A 23442-nucleotide genomic window follows, 5' to 3' on the forward strand; every position below is an offset into this window, starting at 1 on the left:
GCAACATGTTTCTGGGCTGCTTTTTGAGTGAGGGATAACAAGCATGCTAAAACTGTAACTTGAATGATTGTAGATAACATAATGGCTGGAAGTTGTGTAGTGGTGGAGCCAAGATTTCCTTCAAAATGTCTGGATAGCGTATGTCCAAAGTTTAGTTGTTGGCACTTAGGGATTTTGGGATGCTTAGAGGGAGTGGGTTTGAGTGTGCTGTATGTATAAAGCACTCTACAAATATGAAGGAATTGCGTTTGCAGTCTATGCTAGATGAGAACTAGTCAAGTTAGCAGTACATTTCTGGTAATCTGTTGCAGTATTTCAAAATGTTGGAATGTAGGTATTTTACATGGAGCTAGTAAATTAAGTTACACTGTTTGACACTGTCCCTTGAGAGTAGAGTTCTGCCGTTTGTGATTGTTTTCATTTCTAGCACCTAAAACTGTAGAGTAGGCTTGTAGTTGCAGTACATTCTCCCATTGCTGTAGCTTTGTTGATGTGCTGCTTATGTTTTCCAAATTTCTGGGAATTGAACTTTATTCTGATGTCACTGTTTCGTCTGTCCTTTTCATGCCTTTTCCTAAATGGATATAACAATGCAACAATCTCCTAACTACACATCAAGAACAGGAAAATCAAGGAAAGGTATTCTGTACAGTAGCATTTCAAATATGAAACACGTTGTATTATGTACAAATACATCTATGATGTTTTCTATCCTGGAGGACCCTATTTTGATGGGTTTGCTTTTATAAATCAGATTTGCGAGCAGTCTTTGGGCACTTTTTGTTTGTTTGCATGTTTTGCATGAGTCATTTGTTATTGAATCGTTTGCTTTGTGTCATCAGTGACAGTATTTTTTTTTAAATATGTTCTTTGATTGCTCCAAAATGGAAATAGACTTCAGTTAAAGGGGAAACAAGTAATCCCCAGAGACAGCTTTTCTAGATCCTGTTTCTGTGGTAGGGCATCAAGGTCTGTCTGAAAGCATGCTCATGAACTTCCTCTGTTGCCTTCTAACAGGCAATGTGACCTGGTTTCGATCATTGCTTAAAGTTACTGTACGTTGAAAGCCGAAGTTCAGATAACTTCCTTAGCTGATTTGATTAATTATAACTGTACTAATCAAAAATATATCTGAAGTATTGTGTCAAGAGTTTGTAACTGGCTGTTCCTCCCTATCCCCCCAGTTCTAAGAGGCATGTTTTCATTCAGCTTGGGACGTTAGCAGGTAGATTAGACTGTGAGCACTGGGTTTACAGGAAGCTGCAGAATGTAAAAATAATTACTCTTTTAAAATATTATGTGTTTGTAGTAGGAAACATTAAAAATCGGAGACTATGTTAGTATTTTAGCTAGTTCAGCTTGCACTGGAAGTTTCAGCCTCTAGGTTTTGTCTGTGTGACGCGTCTACACTGAACATGTCTACTGTATTTCATGGTCTGAAAGCCTTGTTCAGGTCAGGAGATGTACTCATCAAAGTTCCCACATAAACCCTGTCTTTCGGACAGACGCAATTTGCATGCTCGTTTGTGGTTTACTGGTAGTAGAAGAGATGTCTTCCAGCATGGTATGCCTTTGTTTTCTTTTGCCTTCAATGGCTTTGCCCAACACCTCAGTTTGGTTGTCAGCATGTGACTTCATGGGAGGTCACCTGTCTCCATCTCCTGTTTATAAACAACTTCATTTTGTTATGATAGTTAACAAGAATTAGTTATTGAGAACTTGAGGAGTGCTGAAATAGCTGCTCTGTGGAGGTTATATTTGTTTGGTTTTCCCTTCCGTCTTGGGACTTGAAGAGCCCTTTTGTTTCATCTTAGTTGTTGATAGTTGAGATGTTAGCACTCTTCAGGCTGGATTCCTTGAGTGCAGATTTCATTAGGACATCAGCGATGTGCTAGAGGGCACTCTCATTGAGTTTGCAGATGGCCCCAAACTGGGGGGATCATTCTATACGCTCCAGGGCAGCGCTGCCATTCAGAGGGACCTTGGCGAGCTGGAGAAAAGGACTGTCAGGCATGTCTTACAAAATTCAGCAAAGACAAATGCCAAGTCCTGCACACAGAGAGGAACAACCTCTTGCTACAAAACATGTTGGGACTGCCTGGCTGGAGAGCTGCTTTGCTGAGAAGGACCAGAGGGTCTTGGCAGGGAGTGAGCTGAGCGTGAGCCAGCAGAGTGCCCTGGCGACTGAGAAGCTCGACAGTGTCCCGGGCTGTATTAAGAGCAGCATAGCCAAGAAACTGAGAAAAGTGATTGTCCATCCTCTTTGGCAACTCACTGGAGTGTGTCCAGCTCCCTGGGTACAATTTTGAGCCCCCAGTGCAAGAGGGACTGGTCTTTCAACAGTGAGCAAATTCAGTGGAGGGCCATCCAGTTTGTCTAGGGCCGGAGTACATGCCCTGTGAGCAGAGGCTGAGGAAACTGGGCTTGTTCAGCCTAGAGAAGAACTGACTTTGAAGGGGACCTAGCTGCAGCTTCCAGTACATATGAGGCGAAGACAAAGCCGCGTTCTTCCCAGTGGTGCATGACAGGAGGTGGAGACACCAGAGGCATAAACGCAAACAAGAGAGTGTCTAACTGAATGTGAGAAGCTGCACTGTGATAAGCACAGTCAAACAGCGAGGCTGTACAGTCTCCTTCCTTGGAGGTGTTCAAGATTGGTCTGGATAAAGCCTTAAACAACCTTATCTGACCTCTTCACTAAGCCTGTCTTGAAGAGGTGTTGGCTAAGAGACTTCCTGAAGTCCCTTCTGACCTGATTTGTCCTATGATCCTATATCCAAGTTGCCTTCATACCGCTGACAAAAGCTTGGTGTGTAGCATAGAATGCCCTGGTTATTATGCCCCTTTTGTCTGTTGAATGCCCTTTTCTGTGCAGCATAGAGAACTGCTGGTGATTCTTCTACCTGAGGATAAGCTTGAGATCTTAACTGTACTTTGTGGTTTTTTTCTTTACATTTTCAGATTAATCTGTAACTGGGTAGAGCATTAGGTAGTGTAGCATGTAGCATAATGTTATACATGTTACATAGAGTAGTAAAATCTCTGCATGTGATGTGTTCTCATGTGTAATATGAGTACTTCAGAGGTTCATGTACTTAGTATTTTGCTAAACCACCAGCATTATGTTAACTGTTAACTAACATAGCGTATTCCTACTATGCTTATTTTTTTTAGTTTAGAGGTGTTTCTTAAACTTGTAGGACATAAGAATCCAAAGGAGAGAGAACTCTGGTAGTTTTGTTGTCTTTTTTAATTCAGTATGGTTTGAAAAATAAGTCGCTTTGGAAATAGATTCATTCATGTTGTCTTGTGTTGAATTGACTGCCCAAAGTTTCATTCTCTTATGACCTTTAGAGTTGTCCATGTGAGATATTTATATGTATTGGTTAATTTTTTGCATGCCAAATCTAATTTCAACATGTCAATGAATTTTTACACAGCAATAGATGACTCTTCCCAAGGAGACTCAATAAGGTGAGACTTTGAAAATACCTAGCACGTACCTGAGGAATCATTTGAGAGACACAGCACTCATTTTGCTTTGCTTTTTAAGAAGCTCTGAGAAAGAGGAGGGTGATGACAGTTGGCATACCTCTGAGGAAGAAGAACTCGATTTTACCCCCAAGGTACGGTGCCTTTACAGGAAAAATGTTCTGCAAAAATAAGTGATTTGAAGGCAAGTTTTCTCTGGGATTGACAGAAGCTGCAGTTCCAGCCAATATTCTTTTCTCCTTAGAAGCAGCCTCTGGCCTGCCAGTCTCTCTTCTGCTGTGAGTTTTTCCCTAAAAGACCTGTAACTGTGGCCAAGCATGCAGTAGATTTGTGGTTTGGGGCAAAAGAGCAATAGGTGACGGGATAAACAACCACATGGTTTTATTTACTCTTGTTCATTTGAGTCAGATTTGCAGACCCTGCAAGTTGATAAGTTACTATGCTAACCTATTCTGTTCTTCTCCAAACATTGTTATTATTTCCTGTAAATTTGCTGACAGAATCCTAACTGCTCAGAAAAAGGGCATTTATTTACCAAGATCTACTGAAATCCTTCATCACCTAGTTCTCCTTTCCTCCTCGTCAGGTTCCTCAAGAGCACTCAATAGATGAGTTATTCAAATGGGTCATCTTTTTTCTGCTATGAGATGGCATTCCATGCTTGCATGTAATCTCACACTGCATGTTTTCCCTCTCTTTTGAATGCTTCGGTAGTATTCTTTCTGTCAGCTACAAGCTCTCATAGCTGTTTTTACTGAAGTTCTGAATGGTTTTCAACTTCTGCAGTGATGTCCGGAGCATCTAATCTGTTGCACTGGGACTCTGCAGTGGTGAGGAACCTGAGTGTACTAGTTGAACCCTCTCTGTGATGGTAGAGATACAAGCATGTTTAGTTTGAAATATGGTTTAATTTTCTTGCACTGATTTAAATAGAAATGATGCATTTTTCTGGCATGATTTTTAAATTTAGGGATATTTTAGTAAGTGTACTTGCAGGTACTAATTTATGCATTCAGTCTAGGGATCTTAACAGTTACTTGTGTTATGTGTATTTGCAAGCAAGCATCCTGAAACTGCAATCGTAAATACAGCTGACTTTTACAAATATTAAAACCAGACGTTTAGAACTCTTATGCATCTCAACATAGTTTCGGAAACAATTTGCAAAAGATGTCTGTGCGGTGTTTTGGGGTGAAATACTTACTGAATTGCATATGTGAGAAGTGTTTGCATAGTTAGAACTATAGGATGGAGCAAGCACCTGAGCACTATCAAAAGGACAAGCCGATTGTATTTATTGTTCAAGATTTGATGTGAACAAAGGATTTGTTTTTGTTACCGTTTTAAAAAAATTGGTTTGCTTAAATAAATCTTTATTTACAGAAGCCGCAGAAGCCAAACTTGACACTGTTAATGAAAGCTTCCCAGAAGTTCAGGAAAAAGAGTAAGCTATTTGGAAAAGATTGTATGATATCCTGATATATAAAAGTAGACTTGATAAGTAGGGTTTTGGTTTTTGTGGGTGGTTTTTTGTTTTTTTTTTTTTTTCTTTTTTTCTGTTTACATAACTCCTTTTGTTCACATGCATTTTTCCTTTTCTTATGCTTTAAGACGATGGTGATGATTCTAGAATTGAAAGTCCTAAGTCACCAAAGCAAAACCTCAAAGAAGAACAGGAGGAGGAAGATCAGGAAGATGAAGAAACTCAGTCTAAAGACATACAGGTGGAGAAGCAGGGAAAGAAAACAAAACCTAAAGGGGAAATTAATCAGAAATTGAAGTATTTTAGTAATGCTAAGTATGAAGGGGAAGCTTGGTGTGGAACTGGAGATGTCTGTGATGATGATCATAAAATAAGTAAAGAACTTGATGAAAAGGTGGAGGAATCTGTTGATACTCCTGTGTTTTTATAGCTGGGTGTTATGAAAAGGTGCGAGAAAATGTAACTTCTATGTCTCCGAAGATAATGAATAATGAAGTATCTTGCAAGTCAGTGCCAAAACAAGCTGTCTTTCAAAATCTAAATAATTTGCAAGATACACAAGAAAGCCAGAATAGGAAAAGCATGATTCAGGAGAAGTTTCACAGAAATGCAGCAAAAAGCCCAAAGCTTGAAAGCCAAAGACCAAACTCTGTTGTTCTTGAATGTGTGGATGATGAAGATACTGAGGAAGCCCTGAAGCAAGAAAGGGAAAACTTGTGCTTAAATAGCAGTCAAGAAAATTTAAGAGCAGCATTTCACTCAAGCACCAAAGTAAGCATATAGGGATGATCCAATGACAACATTATTTTCTAAGGGTGATACAGGTAAGAAACAAATAGTAAACTGGATTTCTCTTAATACTTATTCTTCACGTATATCCATCTTTCGATCATCCTTTTTGGTATTAGAAAATGTCTCACTGCTAGCCAAATCAGTTTCTTAGGTATAAGAATAATATCAGGCAACATTTTCCATATTTTTTTATATTGGTTGCAGTGGTTTTGCAGTAAAAAGAATAGGCGGTAGACTGCTTCTGGAATCAATTGAATTTTTCTCAGGGGCTTTGCAGAACTGGAGGTGAGACTTAGAACATTAGGCATTGCTTTCTGCTCATGTAGATTCCCATGGAAAAACTGAAAGTCTTGTAAAACAAAGCTCAACAAAGTTTCCCTGTTGTCTTACACAAGAAAAGTATTTTTCAAGTTGTCGATGGATGGCAAAAAAGGTGCTTGTTTCGGCTCTTTCCAGCTGCTTTGATCCATTTCTTTTAGGGAGAATCACCTGAATGGGAAGAAAAGGAGGAGGAGCAGGAAAAAGAAGACACAGGTGAAAAGCTACAAACTGCAATTCTTGAGGGAGTGAAGAATTCTATTTGTAATGATAACCATCAAGTCCACAATGCTTCAAAAGAAAATGCTGGTGAGAGAAATGAATTAGTAAATACTAGTCCCAGTTATTCCTCTCTAAATGTTAATGCACACTAAATGAAAGAAAATGGTGATTGACCTCTAAGACAGCAAATGTTTCCCTTGCCTGTGAATGCTAGTGGGCATTGGCAGAGAAGGAAAGCAGCTTTTGTTCCTTTTCATTAATTCTTGAAGAACTGCAATTATGATTTTGGATTCCCAGTAATGCTATACGAAGCAAGTAGCATTCTTGCTTGCATTGCTCTGTTGTCCCTGAAGTAATCTGAACACAACACACACGTGATAAAAAAATGGAGGACTAAGAGTGTCTTGGGTGTGACAGTAGTATTCCCCTTACTGGCCCATATTGTTGGATTGAAAAGCTGAGATTGTTCTTAGCTGAAGGCTAGGAGAGATTTGAGTTAAGCTGAGAGCTGTTTGTTCTAGTGCCTAATCTTCTACAGTTTTAAAATGTAGAGGGTCTCTCCAGTGCCACAGCTGTGTGTGCTTGAAAGCATTACCAGCTTCTTCAGAGTTGAGCACTTTGGTCCTTACCTCAGGTCTCAGAGTAGGAGCAGAAGGCATCTTTTGGATGCAGGGCTTGACCGACGGGGAAAAGCAGAGTGAACTAAAACCACTCAGTGTCTCACTTGTTACCTCATTTATAGGTGCCCTGCCAGCCGAGGGAGCAGAGGAAGATAATGATTCTCCCTGGGATTCCGAGGTACTGTCTGTGGAAGACTCAGGGGTCCCCACAGAAGGGGTGCATGGAGGGGAGGGGTAAGATCCAGAAGCACTTGAGAGCTTGCTGTTGCCTTGAGCCCTAACGCTGATAAGGCTCGTTTCTTCTACTGCTTCTACTCCACGTTTGTAACCAGGGCCTGGCAGGATTGTTGCTTTTTCACCATGCAGCCCTGTTCTGCTGACCTGGTCAGCGATTTTCCTTAGGGTATAACCTAGATGGTTAGCTGCTTCTGATTGGATCCCCTCTAGCTTTTGTAGGTGTGCTCCAGCCCTTTTTGTAAGCTCTGCCTTGCTAGTCTTCATTCAATCCAAATTGGCCTTGTGACTGGGAGTATCGATGTATTCCCTCACCATGCAGGATACGTGCCTAAGAAACATAAGCACAAACTTGAATGTCAGGTACTAGTTCAGTACAGAAGTTGGATCACCACAGACCTGCAGCTATTGGTTCGCAACCCACATCTTGAGTTGCCATGTTAGTTTTCCTTTCTGGCTGTCCAGTTTCTCAGTGTGACAGAACAGTTTAGATGAGTTGTAAGGTTTTTGCCTAAGACCTGAAAACACACACAACTGTTGTGATTTTCCAGTATAGTACATCTTGGTGTGTCCTTTCCTGGGGTCTTATAAAAGGTTTTTGTACCTCTTATATACTTGATACCATGCTGTGCAAGTTGGCTTTTTGCGTAGAAATGAGTTGAAAATGCATTTGTACCAATTGTCATGCATATGTTTTAGATTATAGAGTCGAATTGTGAAGGTCTGAGGGAAGTATCGTCCGGTGTGTTTCTCCCAGCTGCAGACAGACAAGGAATATACTCCAAGATTGTCTCCGAGGAATGCAACAACGGTAACTTCCTGGGGGACTAGATGTTTGTCTGTAGGCATTTATAGACTAAAGTGAACTTTTATGAGTGTCTGTCTTAGCAATGCTGTTCCGATGTGGGTGCATGCTATAGCAATGAAGTGCTTACTTTTTGAATTAACACCAGTAATCATAGCGCTTGCTGGCCCCTTTGTAAAGGAAGTTGTCTTGTTTGCATTCTGTGTGTTCTTTGGACGTGTTTGTAATTTTTTGGATTCAGGTTCTTGTTGCATGATGATGAAAGTGTATGTGTTTTAGGACTGACCTGCCTGAACACTTAAACGTTACTGGATGCTAACGCATCAGAAGAAAGCTGTGATCTGGCTAAACATTTTTACCCCCAGCTTAATTTTTGATAGCTTTCTGTTTCGCTTTGCCTAGGAGCTAAAATGGGACCGAAAGTTCAGGTTTTGTTGCTAAGGGTTTCTGCCTGTGTTTTGTGATACTGTCTCCCTAGCATCTTGAGCATAGGATGGCAGGGAAGTTTTGCTCTTGGGGTAGAACTCTTTCCAGAAGAACTTCTCCTTTACCAGGTGGTTTGTCGATCCTGCTTCTAGGATAGGTACAATAGGACAACTGAAGAAGCTAATCCAGTTTGAGTTTAGTAAGCTAGAAGCAAAACTTGACAAGCTCCTGGGAGCTTCTAAATGGACTTGTTGAGTAGTTGTCATGGAAGTCTGCTTTGTGTGATTCCACTAAGGCAAATTTCAAATCCCTGTGGGAAGGGGGTGAAAGGTCATTATGGTGATCTTTCTAAGGTTTTCCATAGTGCTAGACCACCAAGTGAAGTGAAATGAAATACTGTTTGCTTTTAATTTTTTTTTTTTTTTTTTTTTTTTTTGATCCAAAAGTTTTGCTGTGGAGCCGTTCTTAGTAACACTTCACAGACTCATTTCATGCGAGGACTCAAACTCAAAGAATTAAGCAGAGGATTTGAGAAACATAGGTGGGCCAGTAGATTGTGTGGGTTTGGAAATGATTTAATGCTGGACAACATTTAAGGAAAAAAAGTATTTGGAACTATACTACAAATGCAGATGACAACCAAACAACATTTGTTTGTTTCCTTGCAAGCTAAACCAGAACAATTTGATGAGAACTAGCTCGATTTTCTTTTTTCTTTTTTTTTCCTTTTGCTGAATGACACGTGTGAGGTTTCTGTGTCTGCAGCCATGCTTGCCGTGTCCCATCAATGGAAAGGAAAATACTCCTTCACACAAAGCACTTGCAGAATTGCAGTCGGAGCGCTGCTGCGCTGTTTTGTGATCATTCGCTATAGCAGACCGGATTTGGCTTTTGAAAGAATCCTTTTAGAAAACAGGATTCAGCTCCTCAAAAGGACTAAGTATTTTGATTTTGTTCGTTCAACAAGCCCGACCTTATTGCTTCACATGAATTGTCCTAGTTTTGTGATTATTGTTTTTTAAATCCAAGGTGCGTGATGGGAAGTGTGTGGTGTCCATTTCTGGTATAGTCATCCAAATGCTATACGATGAGGCAAACTGAATGTTAGGTATCATACTCTTGATGAAAGAATGCTTTCAACTAATACTTAGCTGTAAACCTGGTGATGTTGAATGGAGGAAAAGAGACCTTCAATTAAATAAAATCACTTTTTTTCAAAACCTTTTTTTTTTTAACCTCCAGGCTTTTCAGAGAAACCCAGCAATTCCCAGGTAAGTATTTGTTCATGTCAGATGGGCTACTTGTTGTCCTCATTGAATAGTATGTGGTTACTTTGAAATTGGCCTATTGTCATTGGATTGTGTCTTTTCTAGCTGAAGACTCCAGAATCAGCTTTGGAAATGAAGGAAACCTCTCCTAAAAAAAGGCAGCAGGAATCAGGTAACGTTTAGTTCATGTGGTTCTGGGTTTAGCTTCATAATCTTTCTGGAGAGGAGTATTTAATAAAGCATCTGATGTATTTGTTTTGCAGATCTGTTGGAGGAATTAGGTTTAGGAGATGCAGATGATATTGAAGGTATTCATAGCAGTCTCTGTAGTGTTTTGGGTTTTTTTATGGCCAGACACATTGTACTGGCATGTTTTTTTCCTAATACTAAATTAATGGTTCTAGCAAGGTGTTCTGGGAAAAGAAGGTCTACTGAAATACGCCTCTATGCATGTGTGTGCTCCTCCTCTGGTCTGCCATTCAACACTGCAAATACCCTTCCATGATGTGGGCTTCCTCCTCTATACCTGCTGTCATCTCCCCTTTGCAGGGGAGTCCTGAAGTTTGCTTTCCTTCCAGTTTCTCAAAAAAACCCTTCCTGATATTTGCGGTTCCCCGAGCATGTGCCGTAGCTGATTCCGGGCTAGGGATCTGCAATTTAAGCTGTCCAGGTGCTGCAGGTGAGACAGAAAGGATCGTTCTTGGGCTCCTCCTGTAGCTGTACGTAGCAGGAATGATTGCTTCCCTGGCTTTTCTCTACCTGTCTGGCAGTTGCTTTGGAACGTGTAGCAAATACATTCCTTTGAGGCTGGAAACTGCCCAGCAGGTTCAGAGGCAGGGGAAGGAAGCGGGGAAGAGAGACAAGGTGGGAGGAAATGACAGTGTCAGCGTGTGGCCAGGAATTCTCTGTCTTTGGAAACAAGGATAAAAGTGACACAGCTAGTTGGTCCACTATAAATTGGAGGGAGGATATATGACTTCAGTGGTTTTTTAGTTTCCTTGTTTTAACGTTTATTGATTTCCATATCTACTATTGAGATGAGTTTTTAAGAGTTGCTACATTCAGCTATTGAAAATAGAAATGAGAGAGAGGTGAACAGATCTGTCAGCAAGTACTTGAACTTGTAACTTTGAAGTATAGAATACAAATGGTTCCAAGCACCTTGGCATCCTCGCTTTAGGGGGATAAAAAAAGTACCGTGTTTCTTTTGGCAATAATAGAGATTAAACTTCTCCCTAGGAAAAATCTCTCTCTCTCCTCTTGCTCTTCCAGTCCTCCTCTCCACCACCTCTTCCTCTCGCTCTTCTCGTCTCTCTCATGTCTTTGCAGTGGGTAAGCAAGAGCAGGTCCTCTTGTGCCCTTTATTTTGTGGTGATAGCGTTTTTATAAGATGCATAGAGGCTTCTTAAAAGTTGTTCAAGCATGAGTGCTGGTTTTGTCTGTATTACACAATAATGTGAGATGTAGCCCCATAGCGGATCATTACGTTATATATACGTTTGTATAATATTACAAACACAGAACAACCACCTTTTCGTAGCTCCTTTGGTGTCAGCTACTTTTCTGGTGTGTCTTTATTCATTTGTGCCATGTTAGTGTTTCCCCAGGTGTTATCGTGAAGATCAAGTGTTAAGAAGTACATGTGACAATTTCCTTCCAACTTTTATGGTTGGCTTTTGGTTTAAGCAATTTAGATTGCTTCAGCAAAGCATCACAGTTCCTGCGGCACAAATCTGTATGACTCTAAAAGGCCTGAATGCCATCCTTCACAAGTTTATTTCATAAATCTGGAAAAAAGGTGCAGTATCTTGCACAACTGAGTGTTCAATGAGAGATTAGATTTCCCGATCTATTTACTTTGTTACTACTCATCAGAACTTATTGAAATGTATTTTTGGGTCAATAGTGTTGAGTCAGCTTGGATCGGTAGTGTTGTTCCTATCTTTTCTGTATAGAAGAGTAGCTGCTTTGCACTGTAATCTGCACAAAATCACTATGGAAGACAATTGATGAGGAGGGAAATCTCAGAGGAGAGAGGAGTGGTAAAGGCTACTTGGAGAGAGCACTAGAAGTCACATGAGTGAATCCTGAGTCAGTTTTACCTAATGGAGTAGCTTAAAAGAGCCAAATGAAGATAGTCGCATCTGGCCAGGAACCCACTGAGACTGAACCTTTTGTTTGTCTGGTAGAGAAGAGATTTGGATGTTAATCCCCTAAGATAGAAACAACTTTTGTGTGTTTGGCGTGTGTTGGAGCTGTGAGCCCATACTCTGTGTTTCAGTGGCAATGCTGAGGTGTTGAGCGTCTGGGAAGGTGCAGGGTAACACCCCTCTGTCCAGGAAGAGCTTTCTTGGTGGCGCTACAAAACGCGCGTTGTTGCTTCATGATTTTAGTGTGAGGATGTTTTGGACAGTGTTTCTACATTAGCTGCTGTGCAGCGGAAAGTAGTAGTAAGTGCCAAATTCTGGAGCTGTAGGCTGCAGAGCAGGTGACCTAAACTCTGTATCTCACCGGACTGCAGCATGCAGGAGTGTCTTCCTGAATTGGGCTGGGTGTTGCTTGTAGCTGTGTCAGCTGTTGTGCATATCCATCTTCTGCTGGAAAGGAGGCAAGAGGAGGTGGCAGTGAAAAGGAAATACCATGATGTGACCAGGCGTGAAGAAACACTCACTTCTTAGGTTGTCCTTAGCAAGAGAAGCACTGCGCATCTTTTGGATGCAGGGCTTGACCGACGGGGAAAAGCAGAGTGAACTAAAACCACTCAGTGTCTCACTTGTTACCTCATTTATAGGTGCCCTGCCAGCCGAGGGAGCAGAGGAAGATAATGATTCTCCCTGGGATTCCGAGGTACTGTCTGTGGAAGACTCAGGGGTCCCCACAGAAGGGGTGCATGGAGGGGAGGGGTAAGATCCAGAAGCACTTGAGAGCTTGCTGTTGCCTTGAGCCCTAACGCTGATAAGGCTCGTTTCTTCTACTGCTTCTACTCCACGTTTGTAACCAGGGCCTGGCAGGATTGTTGCTTTTTCACCATGCAGCCCTGTTCTGCTGACCTGGTCAGCGATTTTCCTTAGGGTATAACCTAGATGGTTAGCTGCTTCTGATTGGATCCCCTCTAGCTTTTGTAGGTGTGCTCCAGCCCTTTTTGTAAGCTCTGCCTTGCTAGTCTTCATTCAATCCAAATTGGCCTTGTGACTGGGAGTATCGATGTATTCCCTCACCATGCAGGATACGTGCCTAAGAAACATAAGCACAAACTTGAATGTCAGGTACTAGTTCAGTACAGAAGTTGGATCACCACAGACCTGCAGCTATTGGTTCGCAACCCACATCTTGAGTTGCCATGTTAGTTTTCCTTTCTGGCTGTCCAGTTTCTCAGTGTGACAGAACAGTTTAGATGAGTTGTAAGGTTTTTGCCTAAGACCTGAAAACACACACAACTGTTGTGATTTTCCAGTATAGTACATCTTGGTGTGTCCTTTCCTGGGGTCTTATAAAAGGTTTTTGTACCTCTTATATACTTGATACCATGCTGTGCAAGTTGGCTTTTTGCGTAGAAATGAGTTGAAAATGCATTTGTACCAATTGTCATGCATATGTTTTAGATTATAGAGTCGAATTGTGAAGGTCTGAGGGAAGTATCGTCCGGTGTGTTTCTCCCAGCTGCAGACAGACAAGGAATATACTCCAAGATTGTCTCCGAGGAATGCAACAACGGTAACTTCCTGGGGGACTAGATGTTTGTCTGTAGGCATTTATAGACTAAAGTGAACTTTTATGAGTGTCTGTCTTAGCAATGCTGTTCCGATGTGGGTGCATGCTATAGCAATGAAGTGCTTACTTTTTGAATTAACACCAGTAATCATAGCGCTTGCTGGCCCCTTTGTAAAGGAAGTTGTCTTGTTTGCATTCTGTGTGTTCTTTGGACGTGTTTGTAATTTTTTGGATTCAGGTTCTTGTTGCATGATGATGAAAGTGTATGTGTTTTAGGACTGACCTGCCTGAACACTTAAACGTTACTGGATGCTAACGCATCAGAAGAAAGCTGTGATCTGGCTAAACATTTTTACCCCCAGCTTAATTTTTGATAGCTTTCTGTTTCGCTTTGCCTAGGAGCTAAAATGGGACCGAAAGTTCAGGTTTTGTTGCTAAGGGTTTCTGCCTGTGTTTTGTGATACTGTCTCCCTAGCATCTTGAGCATAGGATGGCAGGGAAGTTTTGCTCTTGGGGTAGAACTCTTTCCAGAAGAACTTCTCCTTTACCAGGTGGTTTGTCGATCCTGCTTCTAGGATAGGTACAATAGGACAACTGAAGAAGCTAATCCAGTTTGAGTTTAGTAAGCTAGAAGCAAAACTTGACAAGCTCCTGGGAGCTTCTAAATGGACTTGTTGAGTAGTTGTCATGGAAGTCTGCTTTGTGTGATTCCACTAAGGCAAATTTCAAATCCCTGTGGGAAGGGGGTGAAAGGTCATTATGGTGATCTTTCTAAGGTTTTCCATAGTGCTAGACCACCAAGTGAAGTGAAATGAAATACTGTTTGCTTTTAATTTTTTTTTTTTTTTTTTTTTTTTTTGATCCAAAAGTTTTGCTGTGGAGCCGTTCTTAGTAACACTTCACAGACTCATTTCATGCGAGGACTCAAACTCAAAGAATTAAGCAGAGGATTTGAGAAACATAGGTGGGCCAGTAGATTGTGTGGGTTTGGAAATGATTTAATGCTGGACAACATTTAAGGAAAAAAAGTATTTGGAACTATACTACAAATGCAGATGACAACCAAACAACATTTGTTTGTTTCCTTGCAAGCTAAACCAGAACAATTTGATGAGAACTAGCTCGATTTTCTTTTTTCTTTTTTTTTCCTTTTGCTGAATGACACGTGTGAGGTTTCTGTGTCTGCAGCCATGCTTGCCGTGTCCCATCAATGGAAAGGAAAATACTCCTTCACACAAAGCACTTGCAGAATTGCAGTCGGAGCGCTGCTGCGCTGTTTTGTGATCATTCGCTATAGCAGACCGGATTTGGCTTTTGAAAGAATCCTTTTAGAAAACAGGATTCAGCTCCTCAAAAGGACTAAGTATTTTGATTTTGTTCGTTCAACAAGCCCGACCTTATTGCTTCACATGAATTGTCCTAGTTTTGTGATTATTGTTTTTTAAATCCAAGGTGCGTGATGGGAAGTGTGTGGTGTCCATTTCTGGTATAGTCATCCAAATGCTATACGATGAGGCAAACTGAATGTTAGGTATCATACTCTTGATGAAAGAATGCTTTCAACTAATACTTAGCTGTAAACCTGGTGATGTTGAATGGAGGAAAAGAGACCTTCAATTAAATAAAATCACTTTTTTTCAAAACCTTTTTTTTTTTAACCTCCAGGCTTTTCAGAGAAACCCAGCAATTCCCAGGTAAGTATTTGTTCATGTCAGATGGGCTACTTGTTGTCCTCATTGAATAGTATGTGGTTACTTTGAAATTGGCCTATTGTCATTGGATTGTGTCTTTTCTAGCTGAAGACTCCAGAATCAGCTTTGGAAATGAAGGAAACCTCTCCTAAAAAAAGGCAGCAGGAATCAGGTAACGTTTAGTTCATGTGGTTCTGGGTTTAGCTTCATAATCTTTCTGGAGAGGAGTATTTAATAAAGCATCTGATGTATTTGTTTTGCAGATCTGTTGGAGGAATTAGGTTTAGGAGATGCAGATGATATTGAAGGTATTCATAGCAGTCTCTGTAGTGTTTTGGGTTTTTTTATGGCCAGACACATTGTACTGGCATGTTTTTTTCCTAATACTAAATTAATGGTTCTAGCAAGGTGTTCTGGGAAAAGAAGGTCTACTGAAATACGCCTCTATGCATGTGTGTGCTCCTCCTCTGGTCTGCCATTCAACACTGCAAATACCCTTCCATGATGTGGGCTTCCTCCTCTATACCTGCTGTCATCTCCCCTTTGCAGGGGAGTCCTGAAGTTTGCTTTCCTTCCAGTTTCTCAAAAAAACCCTTCCTGATATTTGCGGTTCCCCGAGCATGTGCCGTAGCTGATTCCGGGCTAGGGATCTGCAATTTAAGCTGTCCAGGTGCTGCAGGTGAGACAGAAAGGATCGTTCTTGGGCTCCTCCTGTAGCTGTACGTAGCAGGAATGATTGCTTCCCTGGCTTTTCTCTACCTGTCTGGCAGTTGCTTTGGAACGTGTAGCAAATACATTCCTTTGAGGCTGGAAACTGCCCAGCAGGTTCAGAGGCAGGGGAAGGAAGCGGGGAAGAGAGACAAGGTGGGAGGAAATGACAGTGTCAGCGTGTGGCCAGGAATTCTCTGTCTTTGGCAACACTGTAATTTGCACAAAGTTATTATGGAAGACAATTGATGAGGAGGGAAATATTAGAGGAGAGAGGAGTGGTAAAGGCTAATTGGAGAGAGCTCTAAAAGTCACCTCTCGATACTAGCTAGAGAACAGGCAGAGTAAAAGGTGGGGGATTTTCATCTTTTGTATGCAGAGAGAAGTCTGGGTGCTGGCAGGTCTGACTTTTCCAGCTTTCAGGCAGATACAGTTGACCAGAAAAGCTTATTCAGTCTGTGTTGCGCAGTCTTCCTCAGAAAACGTGTCCCAGCTCTCCTGTATCCACAAAAAACTTCATCTGTCTTTTAAGCAAAATGGTGGTGCCCATGTTCCATGCCGGAAGTGGTCACACGTAGGAAGTCGTATGGTAGGAAGCTGCATGCATGTTGCAGTTTGTGACTTGAGTGGAAACTGGAGGAGTTCCGTCTATCTGAGAGATTGACCGCCCCCTGCTGAACTTGGAGTGGAGAGGCTTCCAGGTGTGCTAGAAACTCGGAGCACACTGGTGTGTCTAGACTCTTCTCATTCTAGGAGATATTGTTACCACTTAAGATGCTTATGTGCAAATTATCAACATACTGGATGCCTAGTTATGCCTAATCTGTGCCCCGTTCTGCTTTCTTGAGTTCTTTTTGTTTTGTTTTCTGAAAGGATGTTACATATCACTGTGATGTTGATGCAGATACCCCTCTTGAATTTCATCGGGTTCCAATGCTTCTGGCCACCCCTCCCAATTAGCACTCCAAAAGCTGTGTGCTCGGTGAGGGAGGGACTTGCTGGGTCCAGTTATCCAGCCATGTTACAATGCTAGTAAGAGGGACAAAGACCCATCTCCACAAACTATGCATAACTGTTGGAGGAAATGAAGATGTTGACCTCCAGATTATAGAGGTTATTTGTATAGAAGCTAAGTGTTTACTTATTCCAAGCGTCCTGGTATTGATAATTTATAACACTCCCTACGGTACCTATCTGCCATCTACAAATGGTCCTTGGCTGCCTGCACTTTTGTCCTTTATTTGTACTGCTGGTTGGAGCCTTCATCTGCACCAGCAAACAGCTTGGTACTGGGATATCTATAAGCATCAGGAAAGGCTAAATCTGACTTTTTCTTGTTTTTCGGGATTGCAGAGTAAAAGTGTCTGTTTTCCTTATGGAATATTATCCTTAGATAATCAAGTATCATTGTTATTATCTTTAATACCTGATAGATTGTCTGAAATACATTATAGTCATCAATAGTTCATCAATAGATCATCATAACAACTCTGACATAAGTGCTATCAGCTCAGTAATGACTAATGTGTGTTGGGAAATGCCTTATGTTAAAATACCCAAAAAATACATTTACAAAAAATCCAGGAAATTGCATCCACCAGTGACTGAGGTGGGAGGAGAAGATTTTTATTTCACACTGTGTAACCTGAGGTTAGGATTGACCTCTGGAAACCTATATGACTGACTGAGGAGCTTAGGTTCCCAATTCAGACATATGAGTTGTGACTCTAAGTTTCTATCTAATGTAATCCCTTTCAAGAAATGAAACTTCCAAAACGAATCACTTAAACAGAAAATGCCAGAAGTGAGTTTGGCCCTGTGAGTTATTAATACTGGATCCTTTTGTATTATTATGACAATACCTATTTTCTCCCTGTCTTGATCACTTTCACTGTAGGAAGAATACTGTGTACCTCTTTAGCAGTGAAGCTTTGTTTATAGAAAGGCTGTTGTATAGAACCCATAGAATTGTGGAGCGGGAAAGGAGGTGCAGAGTGCTCAAGGTGAAAAGCCTCCATCTCTGTTTTTAGGTGCCACACTAAAGCTGCTGGGACTTGTTTCTTTCTGAGTACTTGAGACTTCAGAGTGTTGTGTGCCTTCCACAAAACCAGTGGCAACGAGTTGCTGCTTCTAAATTGTATCTGGGACTGTTTGGAGTCCAATTCTCAGATGTAACAGAGATTCAAGGCAGACACCCCATAATGGGGAGCTCAGACTGAGTGACTGCTTCTGAGGTGTTTGTGACTTGTCCAATATTCCTTAGAGATTCTGGGAGAGGAAAGGTGAATCCTGTTTTCAACAGTACAAGTGAAATGTTTCTCGACATTTCACAGGCCTGTCTTTGATTGTGCCTCACTTGTTTCTTCTGCAAGAGATGAGGCAGCAGTTTGACTGAAATACTCGTTCCAGATCCACATCTAGAGACAGATTTGTTTCATGCGTGGAGAAAAGCTGGGGCCTTACTGATTTCAGGCTGTGATTTCGTTGCGTGTGATTTTCTGTGCACAACACACAGGGAGGTTAAAATTGCTGGTGGAATGTAGCCAGTTGCTGCACAGCACACAGTGTGTCAGAGAGAAAGAGAGAGGGATATCACGCACCTTTAAGAAACAGGAATTTTGTTATTTGTGACCATGTATATCGATTTCTTTGGCACATTTCCTTTATGCATTAAAAACTAAAATGCCCTGGAATAAAGGCATTCACACAGATGCATCTTGAATCTGTATGACGATAGTTTTATCTCTAGGAGCTCCCAGATTTGAGGGGATGTGTTATTTTGCATTAAGATTTTTCTCACAAATGTGATGATTCAAGATGTACTCTTGGTGTAAATAACTAATCTTAACTCATGCTTGTTATAAAAGTGCTTCTATTTTTCGCTGTAGGTGAGCACTCGGGATCTACCTGTCGTATGTCATCAGCAGCTGAAAAAGAAGACCTCAAGGATGCCTTTGAAAATGATGAGATGCCCGTATGTAAAACAAAATATTTTGAATTAGAGTCTGAACTGGTTGATTGTGTTATAGACCAAGGTAAAAAAACAAACCTTACCAGTCAGTAAATAATGCTGAAGAGAGAGGCCTGTAGATGAAAGTTGTCTTACAGTCTGAAGTAAATTTGGATACAATCTTCTAAGGGTGGGGTAAAACCTTTGTCATTATGTTGGATGCTTGCTGTTATACTGACTTGTTTCCAGCTGGTTTGCTTATATTTTGACCGGTATTCTTCCTTTTGTGCAGTGCTGACAAACAGTGCAGTCATGCATTTTTTCCCTATACAAAATGCACATTCAAGTGAAGAGGGAGATTAGTCTATTATATGGTTATCTGCTTGGTTAAACATGCCTGCTCTTCCTCTTTGTGAGAGAAAGATCAAGCAAAACCACTTGAAATATGGTGACCTTTCTGATCCTTTCTCTGCCTCTGCAAAATACGTGCTTGTTTGACCATGGTAATAAGTGTTTGAAAAGGTTGTGGGTTTGTTTTTTTTTCAGAGGACATTCTAGAATAAGGCAGGCATCCTGTTCGTGTTGGGCGTACAGGACAGGGCTGGATAGAGAGGTCTGGAATCTTGTGTACCACCTCGAGGGACAGTGGAGTAAATGATTTCCACCCCACACCCAAGCACCATGAAAGAGGGACATGCTTAATTTTAACAGGCAGAGCAGAGAACTGAAGCCTACTATAAGCTGGTAGTAGTTGGGCAATGAGCTTGGGAATGGAGAGGCTGAGACAGGTGGTGGCTGGTTGAGGTGCTCCTGCCCTTTTCTGAAGGAGGAATTTGTGTAGAGGGGGAAAAGGGCCTGGCTAATGAGAAGAGAGAGCGAGGAGTTGGATGGTCTTAGCCCATGGGGACCCCAAGGCTGCAGGCCCTGTTGCGAAGGCACCAGGAGCTAAGGAGACACATGGGGAGTGAGGATGTTGGGAGGAGGGTGACAGATGACTGGAGTAGTCAGAGCTATTGAGGAACAGAGCGTGGGGTCAGGGAGATGGGCTGGGGTGGACCTGCGACAGCATGGTACGGTTTCCATACAAGCTTGGGTTCCTGATTTTTTGGGGGATGAGGGAAGGAATGGACAGGTTTCCCTAATTAATGCTTCTCTTTGGAGCTTGGAATGGAATTTAATATTTCTGAATCTTGGGTGAAGATCTAGTCCTAACTCTGCCAGTTCTCCATGTGCTGGACAGTGGAAAGCTTGTCATGTTCATCCAGGCTGTATTAGCTTAGCTGGCAGGGGACTGTAAAATGTCAGACAGTGGAGAATGGTGGAGGAAAGAGGGTGAGAAAATGTAGGCAGTTGTGATGAAAAATGGTAATAAAGCAATACAATGTGAAAAAATGAATTGCATTTTGATAACTGCTACCACATACAGAAAGCAGGCAGGATAAAAGGTAAAAGCAACCTTAATGTCTAAATGAATCTAATCCAAGATCTAAACATATCTAGTCCAAGAGAAACTACAGTAGGTCCTTGCATTTTTAAGAAAATGATGATTCAGTGAACCTTTAATTTAGTGTCACTCAATATTTTTTTATTATAAAAACTGCTTTCAAACTTTCTTATTTCTATTATTTCTGTTGAATGCTGAGTTTGCAACAGAAATTACCTAGATTAACTGTAACTTCCTTTTCCTTGGTAATCTTTCTATCTGTACCTGTTTGCTTAAGGGTAAATATATTTTAGAAACTATCAACTTGACACAGAAAACAGCATGGGAAAATCAGACTGACAAAGCAGAAATTCCACCTCAGGAAGCCCTAGTGGCAAATGAGGAATTGCACAGTGCTGACAAGCAGTTAAGTCCAAAACCCTGGGAAGAAAGATACGAAAGAATGTGAGTTGAAAGTGAGAAAAGGGAATTGAAAACAAATTTTAAAAGTATTACAGCAGAGCTGAAGCAGCTGTTTGGTGAAATTAATGAAACTCGGAAAAGTACTTCCCTTGCGGGAGAAATGTCAGAAGTGAAGAGTTCTTGTGTTGTTTCATCTCGTGCAACAGAATCAGATAGGAAGTTAGAAAATAAAGGTGAATTTGGAGAACTTAAACTTAAGCGAGGTGGAAAAGTACCCAAAATGGAAATTGTCATTCCAAGTCTTGGTGTCCTTCCTGATCAAAATAACTTAAATGCAAATCTGGAAGGTAGCTGGAGTACAGATGAAGACGAGAGCACAAACCATACAGATAAGATAACGGTGCCTCTAGCCAAAGGAGAGGAAGAGAAAAGGCCTGCGATGGAAATGGAGGAGAATGAAAATGGAAGTAGTAGGAATGTAATTAGGAATGTAATGGGAAGACCTGAATATTCCCCAAGACGTAACTTAAACACAAGTATTTTGGATGATGTTTCTACTATTCTTCCTAAAATGCAATGTGTTTCTACAAGTAATGAAAATGCACTTTTTGTAAGAGAAAGGAAACTTGGAAAAGACTCTGGATTTAATGGTGATGTTCCCAGGGAGTGCCTTATCAACAGTAATAAAAGAGGAGAAACAGAAATTGAAAGTCTTCTTGCAAATGCTCAGCCGTTGTGTGGCACACTGAAAAAGAATCTTGATGAAGAACTAAAACAAGATATGGAAAGATTTAAGAGTAAGGTAGGAGTGCTGCAAATAGTATTCCTGGCTTTGCAGAAAGAGAAGGTACAGCTGCAAAAAGAGGTAGAAGTTCACCTGCTACTCCTTATTCTTTAGTCTTTCTCCATATCAATGGTCCTGTTCACTTCAGCTATTCATCATTAAGGGAAGATGCTTTGTGCAAATTGGGTTTTGTTTTAATGGAAATACATGAGTTATGAATAAAGAGAGAAGTGGAGAGTTGTCCTTTTCCCCCTTTTTTGGAAAACAGTCTGTGTTACTGTTGCAGTTCAACAGTAGGTGGCACTCAGTTCCAGTGTCAATAATTCTCACTTCTTTGCCAGAAAAAGAAATGCGCACAGTGCTGTCAATTCTGATTCTGAATCAAAGAATGAAAATAGCTTCTGAACAGGGTCTTGAATGATCTATTGATTTGCTGTGGTTTCGGCACGGTGTGTCTTCCTTGTCCTTGGCCAAAATTCCTGTTTGCTGTGAAACCATTTCTGCCTGTGCATTTGGGATCTGTTTTCTTTTTACCCTCATTAAGGACACAGTAGCCCCGCACACTTCCACGTGATTTTTGTTGTTGTGTTTTTACAGCTAACATTGTGCAGTCCTTCTAGCTCTTTGTCCATCAGTAATGCTTTCACTTTTTGTTGTTCGTGTTTTAAAAAACACTGTTGTTTTCTTTCTAAGGGCTGTGTTTTTGTTATCTCTTTTATCATGAGTGAATTCAAAGTACTTTCAATGGCTTAACACACTTTGTAGTGTAATTTTGTGAAAGTGCTTCTCCGTATGAATTTTATTTTTTTTTCTTTTATGTGATTTCGGAGGTAAACACTGAATTATTCAGTCTTGAGTATGGTGTTTCTTCTAGAAATACTGAGAAATACACGCAGTTTAACTTTCTTTTTGTAGGTTGAGAAGGAAAAAAGCAAACAAAGATGTTTCAAAACTGAGGTGATGGCAAACCAGGAAGATCTTGATAAATTAAATCCACCACCAGGCAACATTACTGATCAGCCAATGAAACAAAAGGTTACTCTAAGGAAGAAGGACTCTTCAAAAATTGAGACTGGAAACACTGCAGAAGTCAAAGACAAAAAGAATTTTTCATCTGAGGAGAGGTCAAGATGCATCAAGATGCCAATGAAAGGGTAAACTAAGGAAATAATGTCTAATTTTTATTTGTAGTACTACTCTAAGTATCTTTTAGGTTTTCAAATATTGTAGTAGTTGAAGTAGTTTCCTCAATGCCGAAAGCCATGCCGAGTAGTCCACTGCTTCTCAAAAATTTAAGAAAAAACAAAAGAAAATTAAAACCCCTAAGCTCATAATGGAGGTTCAAGGGTATTGATTTATTGCGTGCTCAAAAAAAAAAAACCAACAAACAGACAAATTCCTGCAGATTTCCTTGTCAATACCGAGGCAAAATGCGCCTTCAAAACCAGAGCTGAAGACTGAAAAACTCCCTACTTATTTTTGTAGGAAATGGCCAACCAGGAAATAGGAACTTACAGTTTACTTCGCGTTCTCCCTTTTCTAGATTATTTTGAGTGATCTTCATGCAGTTGGTGTTTTCATAAAGTCCAGATGTTCTTTGTCAGGAAAAGGGAAAAGATATTACCAAACCAAGCTCAAAAGTTTGACGAAGGCACAGATAATTTTACGCAACCCTAAGCAGGAGTTTTTTTCCTGTCTGTCCTTCAAAGGCATCTCTGCTCTAGGTACTTCCTCTAATGGGGATATGAAATATGTTTCAGCTTAGCTGAATCTAGCTCAGATTCCACATTTCTTGCTCATTCCTAGGGGAACATTATTAAAATACTTGAGTGTCTTCCAGGGTCTTTGGAGTCAACTCTGTATTTTGTCATAGGTATTCTTCATCTCCGTTGTTTCTGGGCAGCATCTTAAGTACATCTGTTACACAGGGCTTTTTTAAGTAAAGCTACTCAGCTGATGATCTCCCTTTCTATCCCTTTCTATCCCTTTCTTTCTATCCCTTTCTTTCTATCCCTTTCTTTCTATCCCTTTCTTTCTATCCCTTTCTTTCTATCCCTTTCTTTCTATCCCTTTCTTTCTATCCCTTTCTTTC

At 40.9% G+C, this 23442-nt stretch overlaps 1 protein-coding gene and 2 long non-coding RNA genes across 3 annotated transcripts in view; all 3 read left to right on the forward strand.

The window, feature by feature from the left end:
• LOC309451975 (uncharacterized protein) overlaps nt 1-23442 on the forward strand; it is a gene marked incomplete at its 5' end in the record, with an annotated part of 48608 nt that overhangs the window by 13528 nt on the left and 11638 nt on the right. The window contains 12 exons of the mRNA XM_082076661.1: nt 586-639; nt 3441-3474; nt 3554-3626; nt 4876-4936; nt 5104-5216; nt 6247-6301; nt 7050-7105; nt 7861-7972; nt 9635-9663; nt 9766-9832; nt 10933-10992; nt 12452-12507. Coding sequence (XP_081932787.1) covers nt 586-639; nt 3441-3474; nt 3554-3626; nt 4876-4936; nt 5104-5216; nt 6247-6301; nt 7050-7105; nt 7861-7972; nt 9635-9663; nt 9766-9832; nt 10933-10992; nt 12452-12507 — 770 coding nt within the window. The remainder of the gene's footprint in view (nt 1-585; nt 640-3440; nt 3475-3553; nt 3627-4875; nt 4937-5103; nt 5217-6246; nt 6302-7049; nt 7106-7860; nt 7973-9634; nt 9664-9765; nt 9833-10932; nt 10993-12451; nt 12508-23442) is intronic.
• Nucleotides 13271-15212, forward strand: LOC309451974. Its single transcript, XR_014186377.1, has 3 exons — nt 13271-13374; nt 15037-15065; nt 15168-15212. It is a non-coding gene; the product is annotated as an uncharacterized lncRNA (long non-coding RNA).
• Nucleotides 15323-22402, forward strand: LOC309451973. The gene is made up of 3 exons (XR_014186376.1): nt 15323-15370; nt 18659-18744; nt 22266-22402. It is a non-coding gene; the product is annotated as an uncharacterized lncRNA (long non-coding RNA).

Source organism: Streptopelia decaocto, assembly GCF_964273445.1.
Source record: "Streptopelia decaocto genome assembly, contig: HAP1_SCAFFOLD_112, whole genome shotgun sequence".
Lineage (NCBI taxonomy): Eukaryota > Metazoa > Chordata > Aves > Columbiformes > Columbidae > Streptopelia > Streptopelia decaocto.